At 38.4% G+C, this 20,236-nt stretch overlaps 1 protein-coding gene across 3 annotated transcripts in view; it reads left to right on the forward strand.

Annotated features, from left to right (window-relative positions):
* Positions 1–490: 490 nt before the first annotated feature.
* SHPRH (SNF2 histone linker PHD RING helicase) overlaps positions 491–20,236 on the forward strand; it is a 46,888-nt gene continuing 27,142 nt past the window's right edge. The window contains exons 1-14 of one of the 3 annotated variants that reach the window (XM_042814218.1): positions 491–626; positions 1,146–1,224; positions 2,178–2,851; positions 3,350–3,479; positions 5,129–5,344; positions 5,664–5,742; positions 6,875–7,025; positions 8,562–8,667; positions 9,248–9,504; positions 9,906–10,595; positions 13,967–14,218; positions 15,795–15,873; positions 17,789–17,952; positions 18,052–18,308. In XM_042814218.1, coding sequence (XP_042670152.1) covers positions 2,210–2,851; positions 3,350–3,479; positions 5,129–5,344; positions 5,664–5,742; positions 6,875–7,025; positions 8,562–8,667; positions 9,248–9,504; positions 9,906–10,595; positions 13,967–14,218; positions 15,795–15,873; positions 17,789–17,952; positions 18,052–18,308 — 3,023 coding nt within the window. In that variant the 5' untranslated portion in view covers positions 491–626; positions 1,146–1,224; positions 2,178–2,209. The remainder of the gene's footprint in view (positions 627–1,145; positions 1,225–2,177; positions 2,852–3,349; positions 3,480–5,128; positions 5,345–5,663; positions 5,743–6,874; positions 7,026–8,561; positions 8,668–9,247; positions 9,505–9,905; positions 10,596–13,966; positions 14,219–15,794; positions 15,874–17,788; positions 17,953–18,051; positions 18,309–20,236) is intronic. The other 2 variants (XM_042814210.1, XM_042814224.1) reach the window with 2 other exon arrangements.

A 20,236-nucleotide genomic window follows, 5' to 3' on the forward strand; every position in this document is an offset into this window, starting at 1 on the left:
TACTAATTTTAAATGGCTTTCCAACGTCTTTATTTACAGCGTGTGGATCTGCTTATTTCACAAGAAGATAAACGTGTTCCTAGTTTTTATTGAAATAATACTTGCAGTTAGAAATCCGTTGGGCTGCTTTTCTACAGCGATAACCAGCCAAAACCACGCATTTTAGACAACACCCCTTGCACGACTTAATGGCACTCCGTAAATCACACCCCTTCCACCGCCAACAAACCGCCCGCCCCACACGCCTGCGCACTCCGCCCCCAACGCCACCGCCTTCTTCTCGCTCCGCCCCTCTGTGGGCAAACAACGAACTCTCCGCCCCCTTACCCCGCGGGGGCTGACCGCGCTTGCGCAGCACCGTCGCTGTCACGCTGCCTGCTACGTCCGTGAGCGAGGAGGGGCGGGCTGTCACCTTCCGCGGATCCCACTGGTTGCTCAGCAGGCCGGGGCGGGTGCGCGCGCATCCCTGTGCCCGCCTCCCCCCCTGTTCGGGGTCGTTCCTACTTCGCAGTCGACTGAGGCGCCCCTCCCCGCCGTGGTCTTACGCTGCCGGACGTTGGCCGCACGGCCCTGCTCTGCGGAGGGAAGGAGCTGCGCGCGAGGGCGGAACGCCGCCTCACCCTGAGGTGCGTTGGCCGTTGGCTGTGCTCTGGGGGCCCTCCCGAGTCCTCGCTGTGGGAAAAGTCCGCCTGGCATCGCGTAGCGCCCGGCTGGGCGGCCTCTCGGGAGTGGGCCTTCTGCTTGCTGGGCTCTGGGGGGTGGGGGGGGCTGGAGCCTGCTGGGGAACATCAGGTGCAAAGGAGCCGCGCCGATGGCTGGAATCTTCCTTCTTCGGTTATGATATACTCTACCCCTTAGGGCTTGATTTTAAGTGTCAGCGACTCTCCCGTCCCACCTGAGTACTATGTTGGAAAAATTCTATCCTGCGTTTGAAATTCAAACGCCGCAATTGCTGAAGTTCTTTGTAAGGAAATCCTCCATTTCAAACGAAGGATGTTTGGCTTTTATAGGTTTGTCAGAAGTCAAGTGGTTTGTTTGTTTGTTTTTCTGGCAATTACCCTGTAACGTTAGAGTTGCAGGAGTTAGTAGGTTAGATCCTCATCTTCCAACACTTTGTTAGCAGTTGTGCCTTGTTTCATTGACAGTCATATGCAGAAGCTGAGTTGACATGGATGTCTAAGTATTTTTCTGTCTTTACTGTTGAAGAAAGTGCTGTAATGTGAGGTAAGAAATGTATTACTGTCTTCAAGCTCTGTAGAAAAACCTCTACACCTGTCAAAAAGTAGTATTTTAAAAAAAATAACTCTTTAAATCTGTATTTAAGCATGACCATGTAGTCCTGTGTATGTAGTTACTTCCCAGATAGATTCCTTCATTTGCTTACTTGTACATAAATACTTTTTGTTCAGCACAAACAATTTATGTGTTTAGTATACATCCTTTATTTTCTAGTATTTTATCATTGAAAATGTTTTTAGTGTCCAAGCTGGAGGAGTACCTGGGTGTAGCTTTGTGGTTAGTCAGAATCAGTAAGAAGATGTGTTTACTTTGCTGATTGGTCCCACTGAAATGCATGTGGATTAAGTAAGAGCTGTGCTGCAAGCAGTCTGCATATTCAGGTCTCAGGATGTATAAGTTTTTGAAAAGATCGAGTCTTTGATGCTTTTAGGAAGGCCAGTAAGGACTTCTAAGGACAGAATTTCAGAGTTTAGGCTCTAAACTAAAGGCTGGAGACAAAGCCCTCTGCTGAGTTTGTATAATTCCCATGAGTATAATTCCCATGTAATTTTGGAAGGAAAAGGAGAAATGCGTGTCTTCTCCCCAGTCCCATGTCCAAATCTCTTGTTCATCCTGCGTGGTTATTTGTGTTTATTTTACTGTCTCCCACCACCCCTACCATTGAGAGATTCCACTGCTTCTGTTTTTATATCTGTCCCACAAGATTCTGAGTAGCAGCTTTGAAATGCATCATTCTTGTTGATCTTCCTCTGTAACTGTCTGGCAGAATAAAATAGAGCACAAAGAAAGTGCTTTGTGTCCAGCTTTTTGCATGGGAGCAGGAGATGCTCTGTAAAACAATCTACTGAAGAATTTAGCGGCTCTTGCACAGTGAAATTTCAGTGTGGGCATTTGATTTTGTTTTACTTATCACTGACTAATACTAATTCATCTCACAGAGACTGAAAATACAGTTGAGAAAAACAACAAAATGAGTAGTCGTCGAAAGCGTGCTGCTCCATCAAAAATAGATGAGGCGGAGAAGAAACTGCTCTGTTGGAATATGCACGAGGACCGGCGAAATGAGTTGATGACATTAGATGATGAATTGACTACTGAGGATGATGTTCCAGGTCCTAGCACTTCCTCTGCATCCTTCTTTGATATAAATGACGATAGCATTGATGAAGATCTCATTCGAAAAGATGACAGTCATTCAAAATCTGAGAAGTTTTTGACAGCTAATGATGGTGAAGACTCTAATTCCACCTCAACTCCCATGTCAGTACAGCTAAATATTGTAGTCCTGCCATATCGTGCAGATGGGTCCTGGAAAGTTTTATTGGGAGAACTTGCTTTTTACCTTCCTGCTGAGCAAGATGTAAATGAGGAATTCCATGAAAGGGGCTTTACGTTAATGAGAGGAGACTCTGACAATCACCTGCTGGTCTGTGTCAATAAAAGAAGTGAAGAAGAGTACAGTAATGGAACAAAAGAATGCCTGGGTGCTTACGGGCAGACTATTTTGGTGGAACCAACTTTAGGTGGTGAAATATTAGAAGGCTTGAGGTGGCTGCAAAATAAAAAGATAATTGGACTTTATCAAAGACCTGGAGAGGGTCAAACTCTAAAGGTATTGATTCTTATATTTGTATTGTTTTCTTTTTGTTGTTGTTGTTGGAACTATTAAAATATATATATATGTGTATATATATATTTTTAATAGTATTATATATATTTTATTTATATATATATATATATATATATATAAAAAAGTAAAACCACTAACAAGTCTGGCAGCTATTGTATTTTTATAATGTGATGACATATATAGTTTCTACATGCTTATGCAAATGTTTTTCACTTGTGGTTTTTTTTTTTTTTCTAAAATTACCTTTTACTGTTGCACTGCTACTAGTGTGTTACTCAAAGGAATCAAGGGAACTTTTGCCTGTGACATTTTGTTTCTTTCACGTAGCTGTTTTGGTAGGTTCATCACACCTGTTTGCTTCTGCTAATTTTGAAAATTTGGTGGTTATGGTTAGCACTGTTATTTTCATATTCTTCTGTTTATAATATTCTTGGTGTTCTGATAACTTATTAAATGATTAATTTTATAAACATTTCTCAGGTTGGAATCTACCTTCTGGAAGCAGGGCTAAGTAAACCAGAGTTTCTCAGTGATGGAGGTGGAAGACCCAAAAAAGCTAATCAGCTAGTTCAAAAACTCATGGAGAAGTTCCATAGTTTTATGATTCCAGGTAATGAGGTTTGATTGAATGTTGATGAATAATTTTAATTATAAAAATGTCACTCTAATAATTTTAAATGTAAGGGGCATTTTAAAGTTATTCCTGCCCTCTAGAGCAGCTGTATTTTTAGGTGGTAATATTAGCTAATGTCTGCCTGTATTAGAATCTGATCATTAATCATATATTAATTAACTTATGGTCAAGTTATACATAATAACATTTCTTCTCTGCAGATAAAGTACTGAGGCATATAGAAGCTTGTGAGCTTACTGTTTGGGGAGTAAATGCAACTTTCATTAATTCTTGTGAATTGTTTCACTAGATGTAGGGTGACTCATCCAAGTTATGTAGGTTTAAAAAAAAAACACAGAGGAATTAAACTCATTAAACATTTGTTCATAGGTCGGTGCCCAACACACAACTGTGGCGACAAAATTTTTGTTACGGTTTTATTGTAAAGTCACTATAATGAAAATTGCATTATGGATTTGCACACAAATGTATATTTGGATAATAAATAATCTCCAAATAAGGAGATGTCTGCCCCTATCCCTACATTTTGTTTTTATGTATTTATTTTCCTCAGTGTACCCATCCTGTTCATGTCCTTGTTTAATTTTAGCTTTCTGAGAAGAATGTTACACTATGGCTTTCCCTCCAATTCTAGCTAGGCTTTGTATCTTTCTTTGAGCTGTAGAGTTGTACACCTGTTCCCAGGTAAGTACAAGAAGCTGTTTTACTGGTACCATTCCTTTTATTTGAGACCTAAAACACTGTTGGAACTTGTCCTTACGTCGTTTGTTGCTTGATCTTACTTCAGTTTCCTAAAATTTTGACCCTTGAATTTTTGCATGAATATTTGTTGTATGGTTCTGAAGTTCTGCATATGCCCATACTTGCAAATTTTGTTCAAAATACAAGATCTTTCTAAGCCTCCTAGACATACATCTCTTGAGGCTAGATTATAATTTCTGAAGTATGATTTGTTGGATTTCTTACGTTCATATAAAGGGTGAGACTCATGTGTTGCCATTTTTTTTTTTAACCAGATAAATAATTTAAAAATAATACTTAAGCTGATTGAGTAGATTTTTTTGATGTTTAAAATATGTTCTTTTATCAAGAAAGGGCTTATTTCTTCAAAAATGTACGAATCTTTTGCCCACTGTTATTTCCCCCCCTCCTTCTCTAAGAAGGTGGTTATCAAATAAGACCTAGTCATGCTATCCCTGAATTCTAAGAATAGAATAGAATCATAGAATTGCTCAGGTTGGAAAAGACCTTGGAGATCATCAAGTCCAACCACAACCTAACCATACTACCCTAACTCTAACAACCCTCTGCTAAATCGTGTCCCTGAGCAGCACATCTAAACGGGTTTTAAGCACATTCAGGGGTGGTAACTCAACCACCTCCCTGGGGAGCCTATTCCAGTGCTTAAAGGAAGAGCTTTGCCAGTTACATACATCTGTGTAATGGCCATAGAGTGTTAACATTAGCTTTTAGGAAACTGCTGGTAGCTGAGTCAGGTGCAGTCATGACTTATCTTTAAAAAGGGTTTTGAGGCTTTGCTTTCATGTGTTATCTAAATAAGTTGCAGCAAAACTTACTGGAATGTTGACCAAAAGTGAATGACACTGCATCTCTTGTGTATGCAGATGTGTTGGAGGAAGATGAGGAAGAATCTGACATGGAGCTAGAGCGGCAAAATATTGAAGAGCTTTATGACTTTGTAAGGCATACCCATCAGCAGGATGTGCAACTACTGAGAGAGGATGTGCAGCATCCTGCCTTAATTCCCATTCTAAGGCCATACCAAAGTGAAGCTGTGAATTGGATGCTTCACCGAGAGAACTTCACAAGCACTCCAGGTGGTGACAAGTAGATGAGTCTGGAAAACTTGTATAAGCAAGGAAAATGGCATTGCACTGTTAGTGTAATGTCTTCTTGCTATTTCGTTAGAAATTTCATTAATTGTTTTACTACCATTTTTATAAAAGCTGTTGGGTAGTGCAGTAAATGAGAAAATAAACCTGCTTCGAGCTGCAGGCGATTGGTCTTGTTGCTCATCAAGCATGGTGAAAGTAGATGTCTGCCTTGTGTTTAAGTGTCACCGTATGGCTCAGCACTTCTGATTAGCATACTGTTTGTGGAGAAACCTTTGTCGTAGTAACATGACCTCTTTCTCTGTAGAAAATGCACTGCATTTCTTATGGCGAGAGGTCAACACTCTGGATGGAGTGAAAATCTACTATAATCCCTTTACTGGCTGGTATGTTTTTGTGCTTATCTATTTCTGTGAACACTTCAAATATTTTATTTTAAGGTAAACTGGCTTATATAACACATGGCTAAATAAGTAAATCTTAAGGACATAGTTCTTGCTGCTTGTATTAACTTCAGTACAGATGTATATTTACAAGATTAGTGCTCTAATTTGAAAAGAATGCTAGTCTTCAGCCTTCACTTAATTTTTTTTTAAAAGCTAAAGGATGGAGGCAATATAATGTTTTCTATTAATACTGGATGTTGCATTTATGAGGGCTGCTCTGAAAGTAACACCTCCTGTTTTATGTCGGCCCATTGTGTGGCTGTAGAGGTTGAACCTTCCCACCAATATTCAGTTAAATTTTGTTGCTATGTGACAGATGGCAGCGGAGGGGCAGTCTGACCAAAATGGTGTCTGACACAGAAGTGTGGATGAAGCCAAGGTGTGGAACTGAATTCCTCCCTGCAGAAAACTTGCTCCCATTGATATTTCATTCATGCTTCCTGAGCACTAATGGAGACCAAATAGTGGATGTCAGCACAGTAAGGCAGTGGGTTCACTGGTGCAGATTTTTACAAGTGCTGCATGCAGGTTGTTTTTCATGGCTGGTGAAATACATAGATAATGGTACTGACTGTGCTGAAAAAGTGTTTGTGGCTGAAAATTTCCTCTATCAAATAGTGTAATTGTGTTCTTTGTATCTGTTACGTTTTCCAAGGAAACAAATAGGAGGCATTACCTTTGGAGCAGCCTACATATTAGCTCTTTTACTTTGGTTAGAGAAGAGTCTTGCTAGTTTGCTTTTTTGCTGTTGTAGTAAATTTTCATTTTTTTTAATAAATATATATTATATAATATTTGAGAGAGAGAGGCTAATGCTACAATATATTAGTTTAGCAAGATAAGGCCTGTTCAGAGGGAAAAAATGCAAACATACATGGCATACACATACATCTCTATCAAGTTTGAGTACCCAACAAGCTTGCTAGCTCTTATCAGCTCAGCTTTTCAAGGAATGGCATCGTTTATTAGTAACTTCGCTTTTCTGAAGCTATACTGTGTGTTTGTCTCAAAACGTGTTTTTGTCACACCTTTCTGTTGCTGATTTTCACTTGGGAACGTACTTGAATTTCAGTGTTATTCGTGAATATCCATTTGCTGGACCTCAGTGGCCTGGTGGCATTTTGGCAGATGAGATGGGTCTTGGAAAAACAGTAGAAGTGTTGGCTCTTATTCTGACTCACACCCGACAAGACATTAAGCAAGATGATCTGACATTACCTGAGGTGAGAAAACTATGGGAATATTTATTATGAAGAAAATACTTTTCAGAATTAGTGAAATGCTTTTTTTTCCTGGAGTACCTTGTTTTCTGCTTATTGAAGTCCAGAATGAAAGTTGGATTCAAGTACAGTGGAAGCATAAATACACAACTTAGTCTCCAATGTTGGAAATCCCTCCCGTTCCATTCTTTCTGTTAGTGAGTATTAAACATCCATTAGACACACATTTTATGCAGAAATAAGGATGATTTAAACTCTAATTTAAGATTTCTGCTTCCTTTCAATCTTAGATAATAGATGGGTTTATTTAGCAACAATTTTCTTGTCTTTTTATTTCTGTTGTCCTGCATCCTGTGAAATTGATATTTCACAAAAAAAACTCATTTTTTTCTGAAGAAAGAAAGCCTTTATCCTTTTGTATACTCTCACCTTTCTTATGGGATCCCCTATTTTGAATTCATGGCAGCCTGTTTTGTTGCACATCTGTTCATGATCTCCTGCTTGCTTACAAATTTATGAGTCAAAGACTTTATTCTCTGAGTAAGAGGGTCCAGAATAGGGACAAAGATTATTAGAGGGCTGGAGCACCTCCCCCTATGAAGACAGGCTGAGGGAGCTGGGCTTGTTTAGCCTGGAGAAAAGAAAGCTGTGGGGTGACCTCATTGCAGCATTTCAGTACCTAAAGGGAGCCTACAAACAGGAGGGGAGTCAATTCTTTGAAAGGGTAGATAACAAGGAGTCATGGGGAAATGGTTTTAAGTTGAGGGAGGGAAGATTTAGGTTGGATGTCAGGGGGAAGTTCTTTACAGAGAAAGTGGTGAGGTGCTGGAACAGGCTGCCCAGAGAGGTTAAAATTAGTTGGGATAGACATCTTAGCTAATATTTTGTTAGTTTATCAACAAAGTTGTATGATGTGAATGAAGTGTCAGAGCATGTGTCTGTGTAACAACTAACCATAGAAAAATTGGCACCTATTGATTTGTTTTCATTTGGGGATTCTTTTTTATATCCAGATTCTTGAGTATGCATCAACTTAAATCACTAGTTTTGAATCAGTAATAACAGAGTAAATGTTATTTAGGGCAAAAGCTAAAAAGATAAACTTGTTTATTATTCAAATAATTTAGGCTTTTCAACCTGTATTGCTTTGCTTGTCTCCCTCTGTCTCTTTTTGGCTATATATAAAATATATACTGTACTCTCTCCCTACCCTTCCTCATCAGTAACATTGATCAATTACAGCTGTAGATTGTTGCTGCTCAGTTCTGAAGTGGGTGAGAACTCAAGAGGCTTGCTGGGCTGCTCTTCCACTTCAGTTATCAGAGTAGAATGCTGAACGCTATTTACATCAAGCTGAATGGAGTAGGATATCATTCTGGATACTTAAAATGAGCTGAGCAAATTAGTGAGTGCGAATCATAAGAGTACAAACTTCTGTAGTGGCTCAAGACTTTTTCCAAATGTAAAAGAGTAAATTGAGTTTGGAGTTACTGTGAAAAGGCGTGAGCTGATAACACTATTTAATGTTGTCTGCATTAGGGTGAACTTGTGAACTTCTTTGTTCCACCTCAACCTTCACAAGGAAGTAAAAAGAAAAAACCAAGAGAGATGGAACTTAAATTGAAGGAAAAAATACAATATCCCAGTAAGTATTTCTGCTTACTTAGTACATTTTGCTCTTGGCATAATTCATGGCCTTTGGCTGTGAGTTCAGAGGTGCTCTTTGCTTCTACTGAATGCAGTGGTTCTTTTGCACTGTGGTGGAAGATTGTGTACTACAAACAGGTGATCTGCATTTAAAAGTTACTAATTCAGATGCTTGTGCTACAGAACTACATATACCTTGAGGTCTTTTATTATATATTTTATTCATTGTAGTATATAAATATATATATTCTATATCATTATATATATAAATATATATATATTTATTCATCATATAGTTTATTCATTAAACTGAGATACGTTGTCTTAATAAATTTCAATAAGAAAATCAGAAGGGACTGACTTTTATTGTTAGTATTGTCTTGGAGTGCATATGCCTCATATGCAAAACAATGCTTTGTACCTCAAGTAAAGCACATAATTAAAACTGTTGCCTGTACGCTTTTTTTGCTTTCCTTTCAATAAGCACAAACAGTGTTTGGAGATCCTTTAATATTCATTCTCCAAGGTCGTTCTAATTTTCTGAGCTTTAGTTTTTTTGCTTTGATTTTACAATGCAGGTTTAAGAGTGATGGTGTTAGCAGCTGTGAAGGAAATGAACGTGAAGAAAGGAGCATCCATTTTTGCAATATTTAAGTATATCAGTGCTGTATATAGATATGATGTACAGAGAAATAGACGACTTCTCAAAAGAACACTGGAAAAACTAATAGCAGAACAAGTAGTAGAACAAGTGAAAGGACATGGTCTGGCTGGGTCTTTCAAGCTGGGAAAGAATTACAAGGAGCAGAAGAGACGAGAGAGAACCAAAGAGCAGGTACAACTTGCTTCAGTTGCTATTTCAAAGAACGTTGTGAAGACAGATCTTTCTATTGCTTGCATACCACTTGCCTGTGTGTGCAGGTTCTGTGATGCTAGCTTATTTGTAAAAACAAAAGCTGCACCATTTGCTTTGAATTTTGCCAAGAAGCTGAGATTGTAAGAAGGTTAAATCTGGCATAGAAACATTTAACTAATACTTTTGAAATACTGCTGTAGAAGCAGGCAGGTTTGTTGGCTTTTACCAGGAAGCTGTGTGGTAAATTCTAGTAAGCATTAAATCTCTGGTTTCAGGGTTTAGTTATATAAAATGTTAAGATCAATGCCTTGATATTATTGTTTTTCCTTCCTTTAAATAAAGGAAGAAGTCTGACAAACTTGTTTAATTTTACTTTGTAGATAGCAAAGACTTCAGAAAGGATTCAGAAGAAGCAGTTGTCTGATGCTAATACTCAAACCAAAGAATCAAAGGACAGTGATGTCACTTCTACAGATGTCCTTAAAATCCCTTTACGAACAAGTATTGCCACAGAAGAACATGATTATTGTGCAACTAACAAAAATGACAGGAAATCTGAAACAGATAATGAGAACTCTGTGGAGGAGAATAACACTGAGCAGAAAGCTGTGGTCTCCAAGTCTCCGGACTTGCATGGCAAGCTCCTCAGTTCTGGTGACATTAGCAGTCATCCTGATTTTGATGTTTCTAAAAGCGCAACTGATGCCCAGCAGGAAATCCCACAATCTTCACATTCACAAGAACATACTAGCAGTAGCGTGCAACGGACCAGCTCTGTATTTCCATTTAATACCTCTGAATATCGTTTTGAATGCATCTGTGGCGAGCTTGGATTGGTTGACTATAAAGCTCGTGTGCAGTGCCTGAAATGCCATTTATGGCAGCATGCAGAATGTGTAAACTATAAAGAGGAGAACTTGAAAATCAAGCCCTTTTACTGTCCCCATTGCCTTGTGGCAATGAAACCAGTTTCCACAGGAGCGACTCTGATCATTTCTCCAAGTTCAATTTGTCATCAGTGGGTAGATGAGATCAACAGGCATGTGAGATCATCATCTCTTCGAGTTCTGGTAAGAGGAGATAACCTCGTATTCTGGAGAGTCTTTATCACAGCTCAGAGTTTCCTATCTGTCTCTGTATTTTGTAAATTTTAGAAGTGTCTGTTTTCTCTCCTAGAAGTCTGTATTTCTTCCTATTAGACCAACACTTTTGTTTTGGCACCACAGGGGTTGTTTGCTTCCAGAACAAACTATTTGCATTTAGTTCTTCTATTTTTTTCATACTAGTTGATCATTGGGAGACAGTACGGTGGACTAGATGTCTTTATGTTACAGAAACAAATTTCATGTAGTAGGAACAAGTTAATTTCTAAGAAGGAAAACTCTTACGTCATCTTTTTTTCTAAAAATTACCAAGGGAATTATAGAGACCTGGCTACAGAAGACTTGTAGCAATCAACTGTGTAGTTATGCCCATAGCTCCCTGACAGTTGTTTCTCAGTTCCAGATTAAAAAAAAAAAAAGTTTCCGTAGGTAAAGAGTGTACTTTTTTTTTTATATATATATACTTACTACAGTATTAAAGAGTAAGCATAATCTTTTATCAGAATTAATTTATTTCTAGATCAGGCAAATAATTGAACTGCTGGTCTGGAAAGTCCCTTCCAATGCAAATTATTAGGTGGCTAATGATGTAGTCAAGTCTTGTCCGTTGTATTTATAATAAGCAAGAATGTTTGTAATGGTGAAGGGCTCAGAGAACCACAGGTCCCTCATTTTTGAATAAAATGGCAGTAGTTGTAAGTTGATAAGGAGAGGAATCTTTGCGTCCAGGAATGAATCTGATATCTGCATGGATGTCCAAAGTACAACTGAAATCAAGGCCACCAGTAAGCTGTTTGTGTGAGTAGTCTATAACTAGCTTAGACATCTAGCTTTGGTGCTGCAGCTAACAAATGCATAACGTGCAGTTTTCCTGGGACCCAGTCTGAGTTTTGTACTGGCTTTGAAAACTGTCAGAATAGTAGCAGTAAAGCCAATGAAATACTGGATGTCAGCTCTTTAAAGTAGCGGCATCTTGCATTCTAAGACACAGCTTACATTTTCTTTTAACTGTCAACTGTAAGCCATCCACGCTGGCTTTTGGTGCTGTTCCCATTTATTTTTTTCTATGAAGTTGGCATGAAAAGAGTGCAGGCATTTCAAAGAACTACTTTCCCATGTTAACAGATTTTGTACTGCTTATGACCTATATGAAATTGTAATGATTCTGTATAATAGAATGAGGAATTATAATTTATCCATAGGCCTTGCTTTGCAGCAGGTTGTCTTTTCCTGCTGCTGTGGAAACAACCAAAGCTTGGTGAAGTTACAGATCTCCAGAAAGTCTGTTCGCAAATGCTGAGAAGAGATCATTAGACTTTAATAGCTGTTTTTTCTTAACAGTTGCATCTGTGAGTATGCTGTGTTTCAGCATTTTGGTTTTAGTCTTTTTTCTCTCCCTTGTTCATGTGCATTAACCTGAACAAGAATTTTCAGCAAGCATTTATTTCAGTTGACAGAAACTTTGTTGCCATAAGCAGGAATTTGGAACGAGAAGATTACTGCAGTGTGACAGTGAGAATAAACAGCTGGAGTCAGCAGTGGAAAGTAAACAGATCGGGGCTGAAGAGGGAGGGTAAATAATTAAGGATTCATAGGATCAAATGAATTTTGGTATTAGGGAGCCTGTGAACAGGAGGGGAATCAACTCTTTGAAAGGTTAGATAACAAGGGCAGGACAAGGAGAAATGGTTTTAAGTTGAAGGAGGGAAAATTTAGGTTGGATGTCAGGGGGAAATTCTTTACAGAGAGAGTGGTGAGGTGCTGGAACAGGCTGCCCAGAGAGGTTGTGGATGCCCCATCTCTGGAGGTGTTTAAGGCCAGATTGGATGGGGCCCTGGGCAGCCTGGTCTAGTATTAAATGGGGAGGTTGATGTCCCTGCATATGGCAGGGGGGTTGGAGATTCATGATCCTTGAGATTTCTTCCAACCCTGGCCATTCTGTGATTCTGTGATTGGTATTTTTAACTATTTGTTGCCTTAAGAGCACATTAAAGATTTGTTGTGATTTGAAGGACTAGGGAGGCAATGTGGTATGCTTAATAAAAACAAGTGTTCATAGACAATTTTAGTTGAGAACAAACTGTCTTGATTGAAGTGTTTATGTAATCATAAAATCTCAGAATGAGAGAAGTACAAGAAGATAATTACTGTTTGAAGATGAAACTGAATTATAAATTGTTTCTATGAAGATGGGGGATATTCCTTTATCTATGAGAAGCAAATCTTAAATATTTTAATATTAGGATTAATATTAAATAGTAATACAGGTCTAGGTGAATGGCAAGATATACTCATTGCTAAAATTTTTGAAGTAAGTAATGGATGCCTGTTGCTTTGAGGTACATTCCTGAGATAAATAAAAAACAAGAGAAATAATGTGTTTTTTCCTCATAACAAATCAGTTGCTATGTATCTGTGATAGTAATTGCTCTTAGCTAGAAATACTGAAGATGACAAAACATGTTTCTGTTGTTGGTTATTGGTTAAATTGTCTCTTGTGCCACACATTATCATGTTTTGATATTCTTATATATTGAGACATAATATTAGGTGTGTTTTCTTTTAGATATAGAGTGAGATCATGGGGAAACATAGTAGAATGTTTGATTTAACTTGTAACTTTTTGTTTGTTTGTTTTAAACTACTGTTTGTTTCAAAAAGGATTACACTTAAAATGATGAGGGAGATTAGAAAAATGCTGATACTGGAACAAGTGCTGCTATGAAGGATTTATAATACAACTCTATCAGTGCACAGGGGTTGTTTCTCACTGGGGTATTCTTTTCATTTTATGACTCTCTTTAAAGGTTGTTTTTGTTGATCAGGGATTACCCAAAGTATCACTTCATTTTCAACTATTTTGTTATTTTGCTGCATACCACTGGTTTTGCCTTTTCCTAATGGAATTATTGTGGTGTGGATGATAAGGGCAATGAGAGGAGAAAGGTAATGTCCAGCTGCAGTAAATGAGAGGATAGAGTGTGTGACGCTGACTGACAGAATGCTTCTTGCAGTGTAACAGGATGTTTAATCTTGCCTGCAACTTCCCCAACAAATAACTGTTGTGGCAAATCCTAAAATTTCTTTTTTTCAGAGGAGAAAAAAAAAGTTTGAAGTCTTGTACATACGTAAATAATTATACATAAAAATTTGCATCAATGTATTGCATTTACTACCTGTATTATTAAAGTTTTTCCACTATGTTACTTTATGAATACAGGTCTTATTTTATAAGAACACTTCTGAAAGTATGCATGTGTTAAGCTATACTGATATTTTTGCTTTATTATTATTGTTGAATTCTTTTCTCATGTATTATTGCAAACAAATCAACGTAGGTGTATCAAGGTGTGAAGAGGCATGGCTTTTTGCAGCCACACATGTTGGCAGAGCAGGATGTGGTTATCACAACGTACGATGTCCTCCGTACTGAACTGAACTATGTGGACATACCCCATAGCAACAGCGAAGATGGGCGCCGTTTCAGGAACCAGAAGCGCTACATGGCCATCCCGAGCCCCTTAGTAGCAGTGGAGTGGTGGAGGATCTGCCTTGATGAAGCACAAATGGTTGAATGTACAACTGCAAAGGTATGATGTACGATATTCCCAGTCATGTGTTATTTAACCTGAAGCAAGTTGGGAGGGAGTGTTCATCTGCCAGAGGGGAGAAAGGCACTACAGAAGGACCTGGATAGCCTGGATTGATGGGCCAAGGTAAACTGCATGAGTTTCAATAGTGCCAAGTGTTGGGTCCTGCATTTTGGTCACGACAACGCCAGGCAACCCTATGTGCTTGGGGAGGAGTGGCTGGAAAGCTGCCTAATGGAAAGGAACCTTGGTGGGCAGTTGGCTGAATATGAGCCAGCAGTGTGCCCAGGTGGCCAAGAAGGCCGTTGGCATCCTGGCTTATATCAGGCAATACATAGGAACGGTGTGGTGAGCAGGACTAGGGAAGTCATCCTGCCCTGTACATGGCGCTGGTGAGGCCTCACCAAGAGTACTGTGTTCAGTTTTGGGCACCACAGTACAGAAGGGACATTCAGGTGCTGGAGCAGGTCCAAAGAAGGGCTTGTAGAATATGCCCTACCAGGAGAGACTGAAGGAACTGGGGCTGTTTAGTCTGGAGAAAAGGAGGCTGAAGGGAAACCTTATTGCTCTCTTCCAATATCTGAAAGGTGCTTACAGCCAGAGTGGGGTTGGTCTCTTCCCCACATCACTGATGGGATGAGGGGAAATTGCCTCAAGCTGTGCCATTCTAAGTTTAGATTGGATGTCAGGAAAAACTTTACAGAAAGAGTTGTTAAGCACTGGAATAGGCTCCCCAGGAGGAGGTTGAGTCATCATCCCTGGATGGGTTTAAAAACCATTTGGATGTGGTGCTTGGGGTCATGATTTAGCATAGGGTTGTTAGAGTTGAGGTAGTATGGTTAGGTCATGGTTGGACTTGATGATCTTTAAGGTCTTTTCCAACCTAAGCGATTCTATGATTCTATGAAAAGGTTTTGACAGGCTTATTAAAGTAATTAAACTAGCCTTCCCAGCTCCTAACATTCACTCTGCTTGGGTCATTTGTCCTTGTATCATCTTCTTTCAAAGTACATTTTCTGTTGGAGATTTTTATTATTAAATGTTTTTCTGTTGAAATTTTAGCAGACTGAAATATATCCAGCTCAAAAAAGCCTAATCTATACTGACAGTTCAAAGAACTAGGTCACGATGTTGTATATAGTGTTTGATAATTTTCAAACAATGCTAGCCTGTTCTGTAACATGATTCAGAGGCTTAGATACGTAGCTTGGGTCTAGAAGTTAAAAATAATCTACAGTGTCTCTGGAAATTCTTAGGTCTGCAGAGGCAGATAATTTTAAATAGTGCTTTTCCAGTCTTTGTCCAAGATAAGAAGACAAAAATGCTGCTTACATAATGGTGTATAGGTCATAGTGTTCCTTTTATGTACACCACTTTTGCTAACTGTCTCTTGTGAACATTTGATTGCACTTGATTTCTTCAAAGTGGACACATTTTCATAATATATTGTACTGATGCTGCTTATAGATACATTAATTTTTTTAGACTGAAAATGTATTCTGAACAAAAAGAAATAGGGGAACACAGTCTGAAAATATTTTGTTTTCCTTCCTGTTGGTTCTGCCTTTTTGTCTAGGCTGCTGAAATGGCACTCCGTTTAAGTGGAATCAATCGTTGGTGTGTCAGTGGCACTCCCGTGCAGCGAGGATTAGAAGGTGAGATTTAATGCCACAATGTCAGCTGTCACTTTTCCTTGTTCTAATGATTAGGCAGTTGTTTGAAACAGTTGAAATGTCTGCAAGTTTTGCTCAGAATTTACATTGTACTCTGATTTTGCGAGTCAGAAACTGTAAATATGTAATAAAGTCGTCAATAGATGTATTGATATAAAAATTGCAGAGCTGAGATCTCATTTCCCTGGGTTAGGAAAAGTACTTCTGGAAAGGAGAAGCTATGTGTCAAGCAGATGTCTCAGGCCTCTTCTTCCATATAAGAGTGGATAACTGTTAACCTCTGTATTATAACTAAAGAGTTTGCTCTGGTTGTAGAATCTGTCAAATACAGCAAGTCATGCTGTATTTGCTTTTTATGTAGCCTTGTAAGAAATACTGTGGGCACTGACTGCTATGTACTTACCAACCACTAATATAAGTTCTAGAAATCATATTAAAATAAAGCTCCGTGAAACTGTTCTAAGTCTATATAAGGACTTAATGAATTAATATAAGTTGTGGAGTAGGGAGCTGTATGTTAGGTGTCATTTGTCTGGTCTTCTTCCTCAGTTTTTGCAGACAGGCTTTAGGCAAACATAGGAATAAAGAAAGGGAACTAACTGAATCTTCTCATCTCCTTGTGTTCTCTGGTGGATTTAGGAATAAAGGCTACACATTGAGGCAATCAGTTTGAAAGTGGATGAATCAGTGTAAGCATTTATGTACATTCCTAGTCTATTGTTAAGATATGAAATCACTGTAAAAGTCAGTATTTGATATTAATCCATTATGGAATTATGAATAAAATTTATAATGCATATATTAGAGCATTCATAATTAATAAAGAAAACACTGTAGTAGAAAATGACTGATTTGATTGTCTCAATTACCTTGATTGAGTCCCTTGTATGTGATAGGATTGATTTGATACATATCTGAAACATCATACTGTCTGTAATATGTGCTGGTCTATCACTCAGGCTATATATAGGGGCCCCTGCCACACAGGACATGAAAACTGCTAATTTGAATCTGTACCTGCCACTGGTGTAATAAAGTAAGAATCACTCTCTTCTTGTGCAGATCAGGTTCCAGGAGTTTGCTTCCCATCCCTTAAGATGTATATGGTGAATGTCTTACGGCTCTCAGCTGAATACTGAGATTATCATCAAGCTAAAAGAGTAAAGAATGTAGCCACTACCAGGTCTTAAAGAACTTGAGAGTACTGTCACGTGTGTCTGTTTCCGTGCTGTTCACGTGAAGCACTTTTCCCGTGTACTCCTGTAGTAAGTTTCAGGTACAAGTTTAAAGTTAGCATGTTCTAAAAGTTTTTCCTCTCAAAATGATGGACTTCTGAATTAGGCAGAATTAGCAAGTTCTGTTCTGTCAAGGTAAGAAAACAATAGTAATGTATTTTGTTAATTTCTGCTGCTATAGTTGAAGAGTGAACGTCTCCTGAATTACAGCCACTTTAGGAGGGTGAGCAGACAGTTGGCGCACAGCAGGCTGTAAAGTAATAATACTGAGCAATATTGTTTGAGAAAAAGCTGGCAAACTTAGCTAACCATATGCCATCATGTAATTTCTGCCTCTCACCTGTACTTTGAGTAGATTTAGATTCATCAGTCTGTTCAGCTGAACTTGAAGTTAGGGAGCTGTCTCACAAACAGCCATATTCCAACAAGTTGTATAAAAATCAACAGCTAACCAGAGAAGAGGCTCCTCTTCCACACCTAGTCCTCTACCTCCTATTGGGAACTATTTTTTTGAGGGAATAACTGGAAAAGGTGATGGCTAAAAAAATATATTTGCTTCAGGTATAGTAAACTGTCTGTGAAAATTGACTTTTTTTTTTTTTTTTTTTTTGAAAGCATATTCTGAAATACTAAAAACATGTAAAACTTCCTTTTCTTGGCAGATCTATATGGATTAGTCCTTTTCCTTGGAATTGATCCTTACTGGGTCAAACATTGGTGGGACCAACTTTTGTATCGACCTTATTGTAGGAAAAATTCCCAGCCTCTCTATAGTCTGATTGCCAAGATAATGTGGAGATCAGCAAAGAAAGATGTGATTGACCAAGTAAGAATGAGATTTTTTTTGTTTGTTTGTTTTAAAATTTATAAAGATGACTTACAGCTTTATTTACAAATTTCTTTTTTTTTTTCTTTTTAATTGCAGATTCAAATTCCCCCTCAGACAGAAAATATACACTGGCTTCACTTTTCTCCTGTGGAGAGACACTTCTACCATCGCCAGCATGAGGTGTGCTGCCAGGATGCATTGGCAAAACTCAGGAAGATTTCGGATTGGACTCTTAAGCTTAGTAGCCTAGATAGAAGGACTGTGACATCCATTCTGTACCCTTTGTTGCGGCTGAGGCAGGCCTGCTGTCATCCACAAGCTGTTCGAGGAGAGTTCTTGCCCTTACAGAAGAGGTGAGTTTTTGTCAGTTCCTAAATGGTTTGCTTTATCTAAAGCAAAACTTCAGTTGTCCCTAACAATGCATTATCTTGTACAGCTTTTAAACAAGCCTAATAAGCTTCTTTAGTTAACTATGCAACTATGTCAGTGTCCAGCTAACTGACATCAGAGGTTGAATTGAAGACAGTAGAGTAGTTAGTGTAATTCTTGTGCTAAAGAACATGAATGGTACTGAGAGACACTTGACTGTGCAGTAACAAGTTAGGCTTATGATGCTATTGCATACTAGGATGTTGCAGGTGACACAGTGTGAAACGAAACATTCTTTTTCAGTTTTAAACTAGAACACCAATTTTCTTCTTTCCTACAAAGCTAGCTTTCATTGAGAATGAGACCAAGAAAATGAATAAGCAGGATTAGTTCTTTTAATCAATTTTTTTTTTCAATGTGAGGTTGCACAACTAGTAAATGTAGATCAGAATGTGAAAGCTGCTTTTTTTTTTGCATGCTTTTATGATCACCCTTTTCATAGGTGCTCTGCAAATAGCGTCCAGCTGTGTGTTAGTCTTTATTAGACCTAAACTATGTTGCTAGCGCTTTCTGAAAAACATGGCTACTTTTTTTTTTTTTTATGCCTTTGGAGGAGGCTTTTGAGAACAAGGTGTTTCTATTTTAAAATATTAGAGCACTCCTTACACTGTTTCATTTTTAAGCTACAAGCAAGGAAGAACATGTATTCATTACTAGCAATATTATTTCTACTATTTCCTGTGTTTGGTCATCTTTTCAATTTCTTTCCATCCTCTTGTGAAGTGTTGTGTCTCTTCCTTCCTGTTCCTCATACAGGGCACCTTCAGTGTCTAAGCAGCTCTAACTGACTTCACAGCTATTTCACCAGGAACCAACAGTAGTGACTGTGCTGTGCCACTTTGTCTCGCATTCTACTAATGTGGAAGCAAGAGAAGAGAACAAGAGAAAAATCAATGTCCCTGCAACATAATCTGTATTCAGATGTGCCAGTGGAGTGTAAAAGAAATGTGTAAAACTGCGTGTTGGAAATGGCTTAGGAGCTGTAGTGATTCTAGTGGCAAGCCTCAGGAATGACAGCTGCGTAGTAACTGTGGGTTTAAAAAAAAAAAAAAAAAAAAGCTAACAATGAAAATTAAATTAAATCTATCTCAGGATGATATATACTATGAAAACTTGTTTCCAAGCACTATTTGCATGTATTGGTGAACCAAATCTATTGCTATTATCGTTGTTTTTGTAATTTTTCTTGAAGCCTCCGATGGTTTTGAGAACGAAAGGGAGGCAGTAGTGGTAGAAGGATCAGACTGTGAGAAGTGCGTGTGTTGTGTCTTTATTAGTACATCTGTAGAATTATGCTAACTGTAAATTATGATTATAGTAATCTAAAGCCTGCTCTGCTATTATACCAGAATAGGAACTCGGGGAACCAATTACGTAAATAGAACGATGTTGCAAGAAAAGTCACTTAAAGTCATGGTCAGGGATACCCTTCCTGCATGCTTGGGCAGAGACTGCACACAAGTGGTGTCATCCTTACTCTTCTGTAACAACATACATCAAATAGTAAATATTTCTCCATAAAGTGAACGAAGTGAGAAGCAGATCTCTAGGAGGGTAGAAGGGTGTTTTAGCAGTAGTTAGTTGGTCATAGAAGCAGCCTCAGGTCAGATGTAGTAAACTGTTGTTTCATTTTACTTTCTCGTCTCTTCACATAATTCTTCTTCCCATCTGAATTTGTCCCTTGGCCTTGCTTCAAGCTATTCTTTATGCTTCCCTCTCACTTCTTCTTTTCTTACTTGTTGTTCTTATCTCTCCCTTTCCTTCATTTTTCTTTTCAGCTAATTCACTTCTAACTGAATTCCTCTGAAGAAATACAATTACAAACAAATGTAGAAAAGGAAGTCTGTAATGG

The sequence above is a fragment of the Centrocercus urophasianus genome, unplaced genomic scaffold (assembly GCF_019232065.1).
Source record: "Centrocercus urophasianus isolate 14NV4802_14NV808 unplaced genomic scaffold, USGS_Curo_1.0 seq_10, whole genome shotgun sequence".
Taxonomy (NCBI): Eukaryota; Metazoa; Chordata; class Aves; order Galliformes; family Phasianidae; genus Centrocercus; species Centrocercus urophasianus.